The sequence below is a fragment of the Numenius arquata genome, chromosome 1, assembly GCF_964106895.1.
Source record: "Numenius arquata chromosome 1, bNumArq3.hap1.1, whole genome shotgun sequence".
Lineage (NCBI taxonomy): Eukaryota > Metazoa > Chordata > Aves > Charadriiformes > Scolopacidae > Numenius > Numenius arquata.
In genome coordinates this window covers 25,608,164-25,625,687 of record NC_133576.1, presented here as the reverse complement: position 1 = coordinate 25,625,687, position 17,524 = coordinate 25,608,164, and the positions used below count along the sequence as shown (strand labels likewise).

Genomic DNA, 17,524 nt, shown 5'->3' with positions numbered 1-17,524 from the left:
TTCCTAGAATAAAATATCAACCTGTGGTAGACACCAGCCCAGAAAATTTCAGCATGAATGCCTAAAGTATTGCGGAATAATAAACAATTTAAGAGATGGCCCTTATAACAGAAAGTATCAAGCAGACACTACAGGCATAGCTGGCAGCCCTGCCTATCAGCAGTTGTGACAGTTTGCCTGGGAGCTCCAGTCTTCAATTAGTTCTCATTCCTGAAGTTCACAAGTCAATTAATTACAAAAATAATCCTCAGATCCTTTTTTAAAGGAAATCCTGTCCAGGACTCAATATTATTTACCTATTCTTCCCACAGTTCAGCTAATGGTTCAGATCCTTTAGAGCATCCATGCAAATTCCATCTGGCCATAGAGATTATCACTAGTCAAATACTTCAGCTTGCCTCAGCAATTCTTCGTATTTTTGCAGCAGTATTTTGCCATTGCTGCATACAAGAGATATTGTTCTCCAGGCTGCTTCTTCATACCCTGTCACAAGACTTTCCCTGCAACTTGCCTCATCTAGTATAATAAAAAAGAACACTGACTGCAACACGCTACCACAAGTTTCATGCAGTCCCCATAGCAATTACATCAAATCCACCAGCATTACCGTACTGCATTATAACTCTACAAGACTCAACAAAGGCATTTAGGTTCTACTTTCTATCAAGCTCACTTTAAACTTAGTCAGAATGCCATAGTTAAAGTTGATAATGATTTTCACTGGAAGCCCAGCTTCGAAACCTCCTCCAACTCCAGAGAAAAAAGATGACCATCCTTCTTTCTGTCTCAGATTTCAGTTAGAAGAAAACAGTTATGCTTTACAATTATGAAAGCTTACATGTAAATGAGTAAGCCAGTTTCTGATATGAAACTCAAAAAATTAAGAAACTTTTTAAAGTTCCATAACTTCTTTCTTGCTTTTTATCTTATTTTAGCTGTGCTGATTATTTGAAAAGACAATATTCAAGGCTTCTGGCATCCAAGCAACCATTTTTCAGATCATCTTATCCCAAAAGCAGTTTGGTCTGAAACTGATTTTGTATCTTTGCCCCTTGCAAAACCTAATGCATAAGGTGTATTAAAAGTTTATCTTATTATTTTTAAACCCCTTCTCAGCAGGTATTCAAGCCTTGGAAGAAAGCTACAATTTGAGGTTTTCTAAAGAATAAACTGACAAAAAAAATGTACACTTGGAGAACTTACTATCTCATTGATACAAGGTCATTTCTTCCTTAGGGCATGAGATACTAACAACCCAGACAAAAACCACTTATGTTACAGTCTCTCCCTGTCTTGTTTGATCCAGGTTTGGGGGACCTTGCTCAGGTTAGGAACTAAGGTCATGCAGGAAACTGCTCACTATTCTTGGACAGAAATTGAAACATTGGTATCCCTCGACAATTCTGCCTTACAGACGTCTAGAAAACAGATTTTATCATTTACTACTGCAGATCTTCTAAGAAAGCAGTACTAGAGACCTTGATAGACACTGACATAACCCCTACTTTGACCCAGCTTGTTAGTAACGTTTTCCTCAAGTTCTTTCCAACTTAACTTTCAAGTGATTGATTTCTATACATATTCAGAAAGAATTCACATTTTCGGTTAACATGTCCATTTCCTTCCTTCTAAAACACAGAACTACACACACACAAATAAAAATCAATGAAAGGCATCTAAAAACAGAGAATTGAAATGTTCACTTTCTAAAAGTATCTTATTGAGATATGTAACCATTTTCCTACTAAAAAAATACATAGGTCTGTTTTGCAGGTAAGCGCTTAAAAAGGATTATGGAGACTGAAAAAAAAACCAAACAAACCACACAACAACAGAAACCTACTACACAAAAACAAATCAACCCATAAATTTATTAGATGTGAAAGCTGAAATCTCAAATGTCCCTCAATGTTTGTTTATATAGCTAGACGGATGGATATATATTATTTCTTAAGTACATTCCCCTCTAATCAAGCATGTGGCTGCATTTTTAAATGACCCCTACTGCTTACTTCAAATCTTGTTCAGGCAGGTTTATACCTCAGTTCAGGGATTAGAGCCAAATACAACAGAGACTACCTAAAGAGAGCAAGCTGTTGCTATGTTGAAATGTAGCAGTCGAGAAACCTGGAGAACAAGGTCGAAGAATTTCAGAAAAAGCACCAGGACTCCCTAAAAAGGAGCCCTGGGCAGGAACCTACAGAGACACAAGAGAGCCAGAAAAGGTGACTAAACTATCATTTGCCAACCCAAAAGAACACAGGATGTAAAAAGCACTCACTACACTGCTCACCCTTTGATTCCCACAGCTTCCCACAGCCTACACGCTAAGAAAATACATCATCATGGCAAAACCACACAGAAAGTGCTTCCTCCTCAGCAACACCACCTGCCCTTCAGTGCCTCACCAACCCAGTTCAACGCTCACTACGTGCTTCTACCACCTTAGCAGTCTGCAGCTGCTAAGACCAGGACAGGCTTGTCGGTATTTCCCTGTCTGGAGCCTTTTTAACCACCTCCAAAGCTACAACAGAGACAGGCAGGCCTAGCTGCTACTAGCTACTCCTTCTGTAAGTACCAGTGAGGATCTAAACTTGCCTTCTTCCAACAGCAGGCAGGCAAAGGCCACCAGCCTGGACTCACTGGCAGGTAAGCAGGCACCAGCAAGGGAATAGGAGGCAGATTCCACTCTAACACACCTTGAATGCTCCGTGGGCAGTCATCCTTACATCATCTCCCTGCCCTAAACCTTGAGGCTCTCCCATTTCTTAATGCTTTCACTTTAGCTGCAAACGCAGGGAAAGATTAAAGCATGCTTTTCCTTGAAGTTCATGATCACAATAACTTACACTAATTACCAAAAGCTTTCTATTGCAGAGTTTGAATTAAACCTTGATTCGAAAGACTAATTGTTGTAACTTCTGAGGAAAAGAAAAATAAAAAACAATAAAGAATTTCAGATACGAGTTGTAGGAAACAACTCTATTCACGTATACACAATGCTCCTGGGGATCTGGCATGCTGGAACTGACTTTCATCATAGCGGACAGCGAGTGTCACACAGGTCTAAATGACAGTAAGAATAAGGCCATCTCTGGAAAGCCCATCATCAATGGGTTTCCCCCAGGATTTACTGAGTACCTGCTCTCCTCAAGCCCCATAGCACTTAAACAAAAACCAGCTTTTTTTTCAAACACACTGAAATTCTTGCCTTGAATCTCAAACAAGAACCAGGGGGGGAAAAAAAAAATAATCCAGGAGCTGGCAGGCTTACTGTTTACTTAACAGTCTGAGCCCTGGTAACCACCAGATACCTGTTTTGTTTTTTGGATGTCTTGTCCCAGGAGGGATGTTTTGGTTTCCAGAGCATTTCACATGTTGTTTGGGCAGATTGACTGCAGAATGAAATCACACATAAAAAAGGCAAATGGCAGTACAAAACGCCCTCATGCTGCCCTCTCTTCTCAGGCTGTAACCACACCAGAGGAGAGGAGAAGACTAGATCAAGCCTTAATCTCAGGACCCACAATCTACTTACCAAATTTATAACCATACTGGATTAACTGTAACCAAGATTATAACTGTACTGGATCCAGAAGAAAGGATGAGAAAACATTCTTATTTATCACAGCCAAATACTTCAGCTATTTGTATCCTTTTGCTGGGTTATTTTGTAAAGATCTGAACAAAACAATCAAGTCTAAATACACACAAGGGATTAACTCTTCTATGCTTCAACTCCTTCCCTATACAAGAATTCCTCAACACTTGCAGCACATTAGTTAACGAAAAGCCCCAACCTGTCTCTCTATTAATGAGCTGCTAGAAAACACGTGTTCACAGAAGCATACTTTTCCCATCCAGAGTGATAGGAGCACCACCTTCCCAACCTCTTAACATTTGGAATATCTCATAGAAGCTACTAAGTAATGATATCAGAAGATAACAATACTGCAACACACACCACAAGGAAAACTGAAAAGTTGAAGATTGGGGTTTTTTTCCTGCGCACAAAAGCACTTTCAATTTTAACTGCACCATTCCAATTAAAAAAAAAAAATAAAAAATCCCCAAAAGGCAGCTCAGAACATCCAGACAAACCATATCATGGACAGTGGCCAGATATCTGTGCATACGCATTTTAAGTTCTTCTAATTATTTTGTCTGGAATTAAGAAGGAAACAACTTTCCTGTTGCATGTCATCCTTAATAGTTTTTACTTTTTGCTGCATGACCTTGAGTATCTGAGAGTCCTGATTTTCCGCTTGTCCTGCTAAGCCATTCTCTTGAAAAATTTTATTCCCTTTCTGTTTCTAAACAAAACCACTAAAGGTGTTCTCTCCAGTTCTTCACTGTTTCCCCAGCTGGCAGAATGCCTATATTGTAAAGATAAATGACATGACTAACCTCAGCTGCAAGTAAGAGAAAACACAGTAGACACCTTTGTGTGGTAGGATCTCATAGATAGACATCCCTCTGCCCGGATTGCCTCACTGCCTGAAAGCAGCCTCAGGAAAGAGAGACTGGGACGAGCCCAGGTTTAGGAAGCTGACTTTTCAATTGTAACTATCTGCTCTGCAGACCTGGCTATGAAAGATTCAACAGCCAAACCATGAGGAAAGTGGTCTGGCAGACTTTTGAAAAAGAATTAGTCATAGCAATGTCAAAAGTACAAGCACAAAGTAAGTCAGCAAATAGTTTTGTTTAAAGAAGAGTGCTGCAGCATGGGGCTGGGGCACTGTTTAGTTACTCACTCCTTCCACCCCAAATCTGGAAAAGGCTCCTGCTTACTACCTGCCATTAGTCAAGTGTTCTGAATCGAGAACTGCGTGTAGTAATTTGTGGGACACACTTGCTCACCAGCATCTAAAGTACTCCTGACTGCACTCATTTGACACTGAACCACTTAAATACTACACATAACTATCTTACCTGAACGATCTTCTTGTTCTCTAGTTAAACTCACTGCTACTTGAGTAACACTGTTAGCAACAATGCTACAAGTCCAGTGTAGTTCTTGCTACAGTCTTTATCACTGCATGCTGCCTGCCTGGCATTGACACCGGTAAGGAACAATGCCACACGTTAAGCTCACGACAGCTACACAATTATGTGAGCATGGCATCAAACATCACCTACACAGTTATTCCTCATCTCTTAGCAGAACTTCACGGCAGAGGCAGCAAACGCCGAGAGCCAGGAGGGGCGGGCACAGGAGAAGTATATCGCTTCTCCCCCCAACACCTGTGTGCTCGGAGAGCCCGGGTTTCTACTGCCGGCATACAGGGCTTGGGGGGGGGCGCCTCCTGCAGCCGTGGAACAGGCCGGAGAAGGATCACCCCCCTCGGCCCCGAAACGAGTCACTTCACGCTCTGCGAGGTGACATGTCGCTGCCCTCACCTCAAGAGCGGCCACAGCCCAGGCACCAGGTCGTGGGAGAGCAGCTACCGCTGCGCCGTCACGTTAACGCCGGCCGCCCGTGGAAGCCCCTCTCCCCGGGGAACCACGCCACGCTGCAGGCACGCACACCGCCCCATCGCTACTCTGATGGGGCCCCTCAAAGTTTCGGGGAGATACCCGGCAGCAACCCGCGCCCCGGCCCTTGGAGGGGGCAGCGGGGGGCGGGAGGGGGCTGTGGAGCCGTTAGGGCTGCGCCGGCCGTTAACGCCCGCGGGCGGGCCGGGAGAAGGCGAAGGCGGCGACAGCCCGGCGAGCCTGGGGACGGCAGAGCACGGCGGGCAGGCGGGGCTGTCCGGACTCCCCGGAGGGCAGCGCCCCGGCTAGGCTCAGCCGCGCCTCAGGCGAGCAGGGAACGGCCGGCGGTCCCCTCCCCGCCGAGGGGCCCGCGCTCCACCGGCCCGGCCCTCCCTCACTACCTGCGGGCGAGGTGGCCGAAGCCCAGCCCGGCCTGCCCCCCCCCCTCCCAGCCACCCTCCCTGCTGCCCTCGGCCGCGCACCCCCGGGCTCACCCAGCAGCAGCAGCAGCAGGAAGAGGAGAGGCAAGCAGGACGCCCTCTCCCCGCGGTGCCCCATGCTTGCAAGGCTACGGGGGTGCCTCTCGCTAGGCGAGGGGGTTCTCCGGCACACACACGCTCGCTTCGCCCGAGGACCGGCGGCAGGGCGCTCCCTCGGCCGGCCGCTCGCCTTCCCGCTGCCCTGCGAGCACACGGAGCCGCCCGCCCGCCCCGACCGGCCGCGCCGCGCGGCGCAGCCAACCACAGAGACAAACTTTCCCCAGCGCCCGCCCCCATGCGCCCCCGCCCGCAGGTAGCGGGGGCGGTGCGGGGGTCCGGCCCGGCCCGGCCCACACCCCCTAAAAGGGGAGGGGATAAGAGGGGCCGACACCGGCCCGGCCGCCGCCAGCCGCCGCGGAGGGCGACGCTGTCTCCGGCCGCTCCCGCTTCCCACGCGTGGCCCGGGAAAGCCCCGGTGCCCGGGCGCTGGGGAACCGTTGGGATTGAGAGCGGCCGTTGGGGCGCGCGGGACCGCTACGGCGCCGCTCACGCCCCGTCCTGTCCCGGCTGCGGGTTTCCCCACTCCCGAGGCCCCGCCGCTGTGGGGTGAGGTCTGCCCGTGTCCGCTGTCTTCGCACTCCGCAGCGTGGGGTCGGCTGGTGCCCCCTTTCCTCACAGAGGCAGCCCCAGCGTAGGGTCCCCCCACATCGAGCCGCCACACAGGCCGGGGGGGAGGGTAGGGTCGGTCCTGCCCATCTCCACATGCAAACCGCAGCCGGGCGCTCCTTGCCGGCCCGTGCACCCCACCCCCGCCGGGCACGGAGGCTCCCTCACACCTGGGTCACACAGCCCCGACTGCGGGGTCTACTCATGTCCCCATCCGTGCATGCATTGTCTCAAAAAGCACTGCCGAGAGGGCCCACCCGTGTCCCCTGCCCATCCACGGGCACACACGGCAGCAATGGGCCTGCTTGTGCTCCTGCCCGCTCCCTGGAGTGGTCCCGCTGGCCTCAGGGCTTGGGTCAGGGGAGGGAGAGCAGGACCAGTGCCCGGCCAAGGCAGCGCAGACACCGTCTGCCTGGTGATGCATGAAGGGGGCCGCTCTTCCCCATGCCATCGATGCCAGGCAGCCGTCACACAAGCAGCATTGCCCTGTTTTGGGACTGGGTTTCCTTCTCCCTCCCCGTGTTCCCACTTAAGGCAATACGGGGCTGCTGCCATGTGACATTCATGCCACCGCTCCACCGCCTTTCTTCCCGGCCTGCTCGCAGAGATTCTTGTTTGCCCGGGGATTTAATTTCCTGTTTGTTTGTGACAACAAAGAACCGAGGCACTGGCCTGCTCTCTAGTAACTTGGACGGTTATCTGCTGTTTCAGGCCCCTTGCTACAGTAACTGTAAAATCAGTGCTCTCCTTGTGTCCATTTTGCTGTTTGCGGCCCAGGCTCCCTTCAAGCTACCATATTTTCTGTTGTTTGGTGGAGCCAGATCTGCGTTACGCGTTTCTCCGTGTGGGGAATCTCCAGAGCCATGGGTTTGGGCTGCTGCTGCCGTGCAAAATGGCTGCTTTAGGCTTTATTCTAGCATCTCCAGTGCACCTTGGTCTTGAGCATGACTTGGCTTGGGCGAGGTTGTTTGCTCCCACTAGCAGGAAGTGCACTCTCTGTAGCCGAGCATGATTATCAGACTGGATTTTAGGTTGGACTTTGTTATTCATTCTGTAATGCTTTCTAGTACAGAGGGTGTTGGCTGATAGGAATGAAACAAGTTCCTCCTAAAACTGACGAGGAGAACTTTCAGCCTCTAACCACAATTACCTGAGCTCCTGCACACAGTAGATCTCTTTGCAGAGCTGCAGCCACGAGGTGCCTGGGAGACACTTAGTCCTGTCCACACTGAAGTTCTCTGAGCTCCCAAACCTCAAATGAAGCTGAATCCACAAGCGTGACTGAGAAAGGGCTTTCCAAAGAAAACAAAACTATCTATCTTCATCCATGTTTCATATGCCTGTTTCCAATCATTCTGCTCTACCTTCTCCTTTGGCCAGCATTCAAACAAATTTTTTTTTCACTGGAAAACATCACTTCTGTAAACCAAGACGTTTCCCTCACGTCAAATTCAGAAAACAGGTTAGAAGATCTCTCGCCCTTACTGGTCAGCTGCCATCAACCTGCCAGCTGCTGGTTAAACTGCTGATCCTTCATCAAACTCTAGTCCTGAAAATGCATCACCTTGTGCCTCTTAAGCCTTGCAGCAGCAATCCTGATATGTACACACGGATGTAATCAGGAATGTAAAGTTCACTGTATGCACAAGGCCACTGATTTTGCAGGAGTCCAAGTCCCAGTTTTGCCCCAGTCCAAGTTTTCTCTGTGCTTTGTATTTCTGGTGCTCTGTTGCTAGTTGGGGATCACCAATCCGGGACCTGAATTACAGTGCTGAAAAGTTACAGCAGTGACTTGAAGATTTTCCTTATGTCCTTGGAAAGATTTTCCTTATGACTGTCCGATTTGGAACTCCCTATTGCCATTATTGTAACTGCCAGATACCGGCATCTGCTTCACCACTGCTATGCACTGTTGGTCACAGCGGTGAAAAGAATAGGTGAACCCCTGCTATCCTGAGCTGTGGTGTGTGGTATTCTCAATAAGTGTCATCTCACTATTTTACTTCGTATTTAGTAAGAACCAATTTCCCTCCCATATAGTCAGACTTCCAGACAGAAGGGGCCACTGTAATCCATTAATCTGACCTGTATACACAAGACATAGATATCTTTTTTTTTTTTTTTTTCACAGCAGCTGGATCAAAGTGAGTTTGAAAGACAACACATCTTGTCTTAAAGACTCCAAGTGATGGCAAGTGCCTTACTCCACCTACTAATTTATTCCAATGTTTAATTATCCTTGCTGCTAGGAAATTGCTTCCTTCAAGGTTGAATTTGTCTAACTTCAACTTCGAGACATCAGAACTTGTTATGCCTTTGTCTACAAAACTGCACACCCATCCCATTTTCATGGATAAGTAACTATACATGGTACTCCTATCACCTCTCCTTGCTAAACTGAATAGATTGTTTTCTTTGAAGCCTCACATTGTAAGATTCAGTTTTAGTCACTGCAGCATTTTTTGGACTCTCCAAATGTTTCTATGTGCTTTTTTACTCGCCGGTACCCACCCTGGATATAAAGTCATTGTGGTCTATAAACACACGCTGTGCACAGAGCAGAAATCATTTCTCAGCCGTTTGGTTTTCCCCTTCTCACGTATCTAATAATGGAATTAGACCATTAACTGCCTACACTGCACAAAAAGCTTGTGGAGTCCATTACCCATGTTGAATCCCCAAGTCTCTTTCGGCGTCTATGTTTTCCAAGAGAGCATCTTTACCCTGCCATTCATCACCAATCTTCTTCCTTCCTCACTACATGGCCTTGCAGCAGGGTGTGTTAAAATACATCTTGTAATGTTGTGACAATTTAAGCAGGTGTTTGAGATCCCACATTGAATTTGAGAATCACTTCTCCGAGGCTGATAAATCGCCAGCATAGATGACAGAAAGAGCAGGCCTGAAGCTGACCGCTGTGTTAGTCTACCTTCTCCTTCAAAGCCTGTTTTCTTCTCTTTTTTGTGTGTCCTACTTTCAATGGATTGTTACATGTATGTGATTATGTCATTTTTTCCCCTTGCCAATTCCATTTTGTATAGTTCAGCTATGAGAGCCAGACTGAGGCAAAAGCTTTCTCCAAGTATAAAGTCGAGACAAATATCTTCCTCTGTTTTTGTGCTTTCTCCATGTTTATTTATGAGATACAGAGTAAATATGTGGTCAGTTGTTTGTGTCTGAGGAAGGCATCCCATTTGACTTTCAGTGTTTAGCATGTTGTTTTGAGTAGATACCACATATAATTCATTTATTGATGATGCTGCAGAAATGTTTGCCTACATTTCTTCATACCTAGATTTCTGCATAATGCATAGGCTGAAGGGATCTCTCATTTCGGTGGAACTGGATTAACCAACAGAATCTCAGGGAAGGATCGAGATTGAAGTGTTATATTAAACACATTGTTATGCATGCACACATGCGCATGAACACAAACGCACACTGATCCTAAAGAAACCCACATGCAGCCACTCCCTACTTGCACCACTCCTCCAACGTATACTTGCTAGCTTTTGCAAAGTTTCTCTTTTGACAGACATGGATAAACAATTCTTGTTCTCCTCACCTTGTTGCCTGAGCAGCAGAGGACAAAGGTAAGACGACTGCGTAGCAGGTCCACATACAGTGCAAAGAGCATGGGTAAATAGCATTCAGAAGTCCCATATATCTCCAACCAACAGCAGTAGGACCCACGCTGATAGGGTCCCAGCACCCTGTTTAGGGCAGAGGCTGCAAAAGTGCTGCTTGCGTGCGGTGCAGATTGCTGGCTGCCAAACTTAAGCAGGGGAGAAATCTTTTGGTCCCAATGCCTTAGCTACACGAGGCCCCTTGCTTCTGGTGTGTGGCAGCCGTAAGCTCTCCACAACAAAAGAGAGGGATAGGCAGACAGGCAGATAAGGCCATGCTCAACTGCTCCGTCAGCAGTACAGCAGCCACTACGGGCAGGAAGGGGACTGTCAGCGGCTTCCAAACTGCTTGCATGAGAACCCCAGGGAAAGGGAAGCACAGCGCGAACGTTGTCCTGGAGGCATCTACATGGGGATGTGCTGTCTCGTGTTTTGGCTACTCATTAAAGACCCTTTTCTCAAGAGCTAGGGACATTATCCCCAGCGTGCTGGCCAAATTCCTCATTGCTTGATTTCATTCTGCCTCTGGGTTCCCTTTGTGTTTTGGAGTGGGCACAATACTCATCTTCATTTCCTCCCTTGACTCTTGTTAAATTTTGCCTTGCTCTATTAAACAGCTTGCATGTTCCAGCCAAGGAGCCGCCCCATCACAGTTGTGGCTGACGTGAGCCCTACACCCTCGAAGCTGTCCAGTTGTTTTTGTGAAATGCTTCCGAGCGTACCTGCATGGAAAATGTATGCCCCCTTGTCATTCCTCTCTCAGTAACTGAACAGAAATATGGGCAATAGCAGAGAGCTCACAAAGAAAGGTGAAAAACTCAGTTTACCCATTATGTATTATGCATTAAAACCTGCATCTATTGAGCTGTCCAAGATAAAGTCCTACTGGCATTTGATCAAAAGAGTAGGAAATTACCTTGATTTGTCCTGGCTAGAGCTGGCTGCCTCATGTAAAAAGTATTTGTGAATAAATTATTTGCAGATTGATGGGGAAAAGGTGAGTAATTTATTTGATGAATATTGTTCAGCTGGCTATTGAGCTAACTAAATCATGAGGAAAAAATATTGGTGAATGATTTATTTGAAAATCTAGTTGAAATTTGACAGGAGAAAATGGTCAAACAAACTGTCTGGCACTATTATTCAAATGCCAGTAGACCTGGATAGTGTTCATGCACTAGTAAAGTGCACCCTGGTGCTTCAAGCCATGGCCCTCAGAAAGGTACTGAAATATGAATTCAAATCTTCAAATCTCCGCTGACCTTTTCCTTAAAAGGGATTGTCCTTAACCACAGTCTGAGAGATACCTATTAATGAGCACAGAACAGATTCTGCATTTGAAGTTATTTATTCTTACTTATTATGAAGACACTCTGGAAACTATCTTGCCTGATATGATAGCAATGAAAATTGAGTACCTTTTACTCTTCTATTGCCTCCCTTCAGCGGATCTCTAAGCACTTTACAAATTTCAATGGGTTTAATGTTACAGCTGTTCTGTGAGGCAGGAAGGCATAATGAAACCCAGGAAAAGGAGGAAGCACACACCGTGTGCTACAGGTTTCTTTACATCATAAACTCTCAGACTTCATGAGCGTTTTTATACTAGACTCCTTTCAACAGAGCACATCATTTAAAGACTGACTGCATTTTTCAAATCTGGCTGTCTGAAGCTTGGTTCCTAACTACTTAAGCACTCATAAACAGCTGCTTTATGTTATATGCTGAGCTCTGGTTGAATTTGATGGAATTTTTGAGCACTAAACACATGAGGAGAAAGCTCCATGTATCGTGATATTTCCATGCATATGTATAGATTTAGTAGCGTATCTCTAGATGCCTTGCCTGGGTGATGGTCTACAGGTTAGAGCCATAATAATTAGGAAATAGGTAGGTTACAGAGACCCATCCGTGGCTGTGGGTTGTGCATCCATGTCACTGAGCAAACCACACGCAAAAAAGTTATCCAACCTGTTAGGCAATAAATGAAACATCCTCCTACTTCATGCCTCTCTTTTGCGCTTCCAGCAGCAGGGCTGCAGTCCCTCCCTTGCTTTTTGGTTGAAATTGTGAATGCTTACTACCTAATATGAGGGGCTGCACTTCAAAGCACTAGATAGGTATTAAAGATTTGGCATTAGATGCTATGGCAGCTTATGAACAGTAAGGATAAAATCAACACCCTATTCAAACGATTGGACATTTTCTTGTCAACTTCAGTGCAAACAGGATTTGATCTCTAGTACCAAATTGAGCATCAGCAACCAAAGAATTAGTGAACAGAACATACATGCTAAGACAGTATATGCCAAAATTATCCCCCAGCAACTTGGTGCCTCAACTCGTACAAAGTGAATAATTAAAGAACCAATCTAAAAGATACATATTTTTATGTAAGGAAGACTGAATATCAAATTAAAGATCTGCTGTCAGCTTAAACACAAATAAACTATAAAACCAGAAATAACTATTTGGATGATTGCTGTTGACCATTAGCAACAGTTTAAAATCCAGATTTACTCTGCATGATTTTTGTTCTCTTTCCCACAGGCACGTCTCCTCTCTTGAACTAGGAAAAATCAAAAGGAGTCAATTTTGCTTTCAGGTTCTCTCTCTTTCTGCATTGTGACTGCAAAAATCATAGGGGAGGATATTGCTCTGTTTTAAAGGAACAGTTTTCATTAGAAAGAGAGAAGGAAAACAATAGAAACATTTCTGTTGGCATTTGTTTGTTTTTATATGGATTCTCCTAGGCAAAATTGAAGTCACGAGGGAGGGAAGAGTCTCTGCTTATAATGTGAGCGGGTACAATTCTCACCCGGCTCCAAATTCACTCTCTTGATACAGTCCAGTTACACTCCATTTGGGGAGCTTGCTTCTTTTCACTAAGGTCAATCCGAGCTTAGCTCTTCTTTGTGTTTTTTACCTGTGAGACTGCTGTCTTCCCACATCAGAAACAGGCTTAAATACTTTTCTGACCTTGATTGCAATGAGTAGGACATCCATGCAATGAGGATAAAACGGATTATATCAGAAGCAGTAACAGTGCATTTCTCTGGCAGGTCCCAGAACCTCACACATTGTTACCTTCTACTACGCAAGGTGCATAACGCAACCTTGACTTGAGGCTATTCTGAGACATGGAAATTACAGGAACAAGAAGCCGGGAGGTCTCTACCTATGCAAGACTGCAATGCTACACATAAGATACACTGAGCTGTCACCTATTATCCTGAGTTGATTTAAAATAATCTATAATCCAGGGATGAGAAGTGAGCACCATAGGATGTGGCAAATCCTTCTCATACAGCAAGACATTGTCACTGTACCAAACCATGAAAGAAGAAACATGCTGTCTCTTCAAGAGAGGACTTCTAATTTCTTGAACACTGAGGCTAAAAGAATCTTTTCAAGTGCACTTACATTAACAGGAGTTAATTAAGAGATTAGGCTGGGGCTGGTGATCGTGACCCTGTCTGACAATCTGGGCACACTCTTTATTAACGAGAGCCTAGAAACAGGAAAGAGGCATGATATAAGCTAGTGCAGTCACTCCATCCCAAGGAGCAGAGATATCAGTCCAAAGGATGATCCGGAAGTCAGTTTTCCGGAGGGGCTTCCCTCCCTTTGATGGGACTGGAGGAGATGATATGAAGAGCTTTGTGTTCTCAGACAAGAGTCAGGGAAAGTCAATGAAGATTCCATGTGTGTTTTTCAGGTTCATTTCTAACTTGCAGTGCCAAGCAAAGAGATTAGAGATGCAAAGTACATGCAAAATAAAACCAACATAAAAGTTCAATAACAACTGGCAAACTGAAACCTCTGCTCTTAACAGAGTTCCAGAAACAAACTTGGAGAGCTTCATGCACAAATAATACAGGAGAGCAAAGCAACCTGTGTACTTATTTTATTTCCAGTCCTTTTGGCATGCTAATAGTCCAGCATCTCCTGCCTATTGCAACTGGCTGTCTTCTTCCCTCTGTTTTGTTTTCACATCAGATGACCAGCTAACTAGCTATCCAGCCAGCAGAGAAAAAAACAAACAACAACAAAAAAAACCAACCCAGGTCAAAACCTGCAGATGTCTCAGTGTTTGTGCCCAGGGGACATCAGATAACAAGCTGTTACGGTCTGCCTGCAAATCCACTGGTTGGCTTTTTATTCTTGAATGTCTTCATAAGGCCTCATTGATTCTAGTTTGGCACTTTGCTCTTGACCCTGCAGCATTTTGGGGTCATCTGCAGTACAAAAGGCTCATCAGATCATCCAGCACTTCTTCTCTGAGTCTTGGATAATGGTCAGGGAAGCAACTCGGATGCTAACATCTCAGAGAAGCTGTATCTCGCCCCAGACCATGAACCATCAGATGGAACATCAGCTGGGGGCTCCTGCATTCTGCTAGGACACTGCTCCATACATCTGTGCCTTTGCAAATCTTGCATCCTTGAGGATGTTCACTTTTAGAAGGTGCACCTGTATTGGCAACACAGGGAATGTGGCTGCTGATCATGTGGTTCACCAGGACAGCCAAAAAAAAACATCACAAGGTAAACTACAGCACAAAGTCCTCTTGCCTACTCTGTAGCCGCAGGGACTACAAGCAAGGAAACACATTCAGATTCAAATCACGATATATAAAAGTCTCACTAATTTAGACCCAAGAGACTTCAGAAGAGGACAGATTTTGGCTCTCTGTGAGAAAGCAGTGTCTGCATATGAAGTCACTGGAAAATGTCCAACAAGGCTGCATGTACTGTGTCCCTCAAAATACACTTCTGTGACTGGGGAGTAGTTGCTATTACTCATGAGTTGCATGTCTTATAGCAGAATAAGAAGGTTTGGTTAAAACAGCATGAAGAAATACTGTTAGCATTGTTTTAAAGAGACCTCTGATCCAGCATTTGCACAGATGAGCGAGCAAAACTGGGCAGGGCAGGTCTGCATGGGGGGTCCGGCTATTTTCTTGTGTCCCCAAAGAAATCAGCATTTCTCTGTTGGTGGAAGGGATGAGAGCCTGTGTATTCCTCGTCACTCAGACTTCCCACAGGCTTTCAGACCAGCTCTTCACCCATCAGCATGGCAGCAGTGTTGTGGAGCGGTGTCTCCTGTGAGCAAGATGACCCAAGAGCAAGGGGGCTTGAAGAGCAAGGAAGGACTAGTGAGAAAGGATGTATCGTGGCATTTCCAGAGCTTGTCACGGAGGATCAGGGCAGCCGGGTAGTCTTGGAGACAGAAATCGAAGGTGTGTTATGGGGATTTACATGCTGGGTTTGGAAGCCCTGTTTCAATTTAAGATGATTAGCAAAAGCTGTGAAAGCCGTCAGGAAACTGACTCCTTTTGCGTTTTTATAAAGGCATCAGACAAGACATAGCCCCTTTCTTTTAGCAGGAATTCCCTAGCCAGTGACTGGAAAAATGTGTTGCTTTTCTCCTTGCTGAGACTAGGCAGCTGCTGTGCTCGCTAGATTATAACCCAGGCTGCATGGGAAGATTTGATTTAAGGCAAGCCTGGCTGATGACTCTCTGCACGTAAAACTTCCAAACAAGGAGGAGGGAGCAGCTGCAATTATAGTTTTCAATTGGGAAGTGAGAAAATAGAGATAATTTCCCTTTCTGCAGCAATGTGAGTAATTATCAAAAAGAAAATGGTTGACTGGCAGCTAGAAGCCTTGCTCCTACTACCTAGAGCAATGGGACAGCAACAGCAGCACAGATTAAATGCCTGGATGGAGGGGCCCACTTCTACATGTTAAATCTCCTTTCCCCATCCTCATGTTTGTTTATTTTTCATTGTCATTAACTTTGGATTTACACTTTTTTCCCCCAGAAAACACTGTGTTTTACAAGGTTTCTACATGGATAGTTCTGCAGTGATTCCATGTTGCCTCTGCTTACATCTCAACAGCCGATGGAACAAGACTGTAAGCCATTCAGGCACTAAGCCTCTATAAAACCCTGCATCCGTTTCTAGAGTAAAAGCAACGATGTTCATTCTCAAGAACATTTGAAAACTAGCCATATTTAGCAGGTGATGGGCACTCCCTACAAAGCTGCTTTCGTACAGAGCTAGTTTTCCCGTGCTGTCTCAGACAGGGACTCCTAGCAACTTTCATATTAACAGGAGACTGAAGAATCCATGGCAATACTCTTCTGACATGTTAATAAAATGCCAAGCCAATTCTGGAATCATCTTCTGGCATATGAATCTGGACTTCTTTATTTGAGTGTTGCCAACACTTCTGCTGCCATCTGAAAGAAGGTGGTGCCCCATGTGAGGAACACCAGCACAGGTGAGCTACCCAAATGAATGCTGCAGAATGAGAAGTCCAGTGGTGCTCAGCTGGTCTAACTGAAAATCCACTGAAATCCACTTAGCTACCAACACTGAAAATCCACAGGATCTGAATTAGAATGATCAAGCAGTGAACTTTAAAACATTGGTACAATCTGCTACTGAGCCCAAAGGCTCTCAGAAATAATGAGTGCTAAAGAAAAAAATGCTCTTCAAAAAGGAAGGTCTCACCAATATCTTACATAGCAGGTAATGCCTTTTGCATTTCTTGTTGAGCTTCTGTAGCCGGTCTTCTCCAACTCCTCCCATCAGCACATGTTGGAACACATCTCATGCCAATTCAAACACACAAAAGAGGATGTCTCCTCTTTCACTTTCTCCTTCCTCCATACTGCAGGGAATTACTGCTCTTCTCTTCTCCATTCTGCTTCTCATGTGGAGACAGTCATTTTTAATTTTTTATTGCAGTAAAAATAATACAAAGCTTCATGAATGAAGCTGGCAAAATACAGAATAGGGCTTTACTCTTCATGCACAAAGATAAAATGGTAACATAATATTTAATCAGGGAGTGAAAGAAAGAGAAGTGAGTTCATTAACTTTTCCCTTGAGTGAAAACTCCTGTTTTTATTCTTCTTTTATTTTTATTCAAATAATTTGCAAGAGAACACCATCCGTATGCAAATGCCTATGTGTTCTCAGAATACAGCTTTCTTTTATATAGACGATCGTGAACTCACTCCAATAAAGGGAAAGAGTCAGGATTTTTCTATAGAAATAATTGGCCAGGCAGCCAGCAGTAAAAGCTCTATTAACCTCCAATTATCTCTTCCACATTCCTGAGAGCTTGTATACTTCAGTGGACAGTGCTTTATAGCACTGGACATCACAGATCCAAATTGCTTCCACCCAGGTTTAATGACTTTTTTTTCCCCCCTACACGCTGGTGACAGCAGAAGAGGAAGAAGCAGCTTTTGCATTTAATT

General features: G+C 45.3%; 1 protein-coding gene across 1 annotated transcript in view; it reads right to left on the bottom strand.

Annotated features, from left to right (window-relative positions):
- The window catches only part of PTGFRN (prostaglandin F2 receptor inhibitor), a 73,341-nt gene extending 63,084 nt beyond the window's left edge, over nucleotides 1-10,257 (bottom strand). Inside the window, exons 1-3 of the mRNA XM_074166751.1 lie at nucleotides 10,186-10,257; nucleotides 7,771-7,883; nucleotides 5,970-6,790 (exon numbers count right to left, since the gene is read on the bottom strand). Coding sequence (XP_074022852.1) covers nucleotides 5,970-6,790; nucleotides 7,771-7,883; nucleotides 10,186-10,257 — 1,006 coding nt within the window. The remainder of the gene's footprint in view (nucleotides 1-5,969; nucleotides 6,791-7,770; nucleotides 7,884-10,185) is intronic.
- Between the last annotated feature and the right edge of the window lie 7,267 nt (nucleotides 10,258-17,524).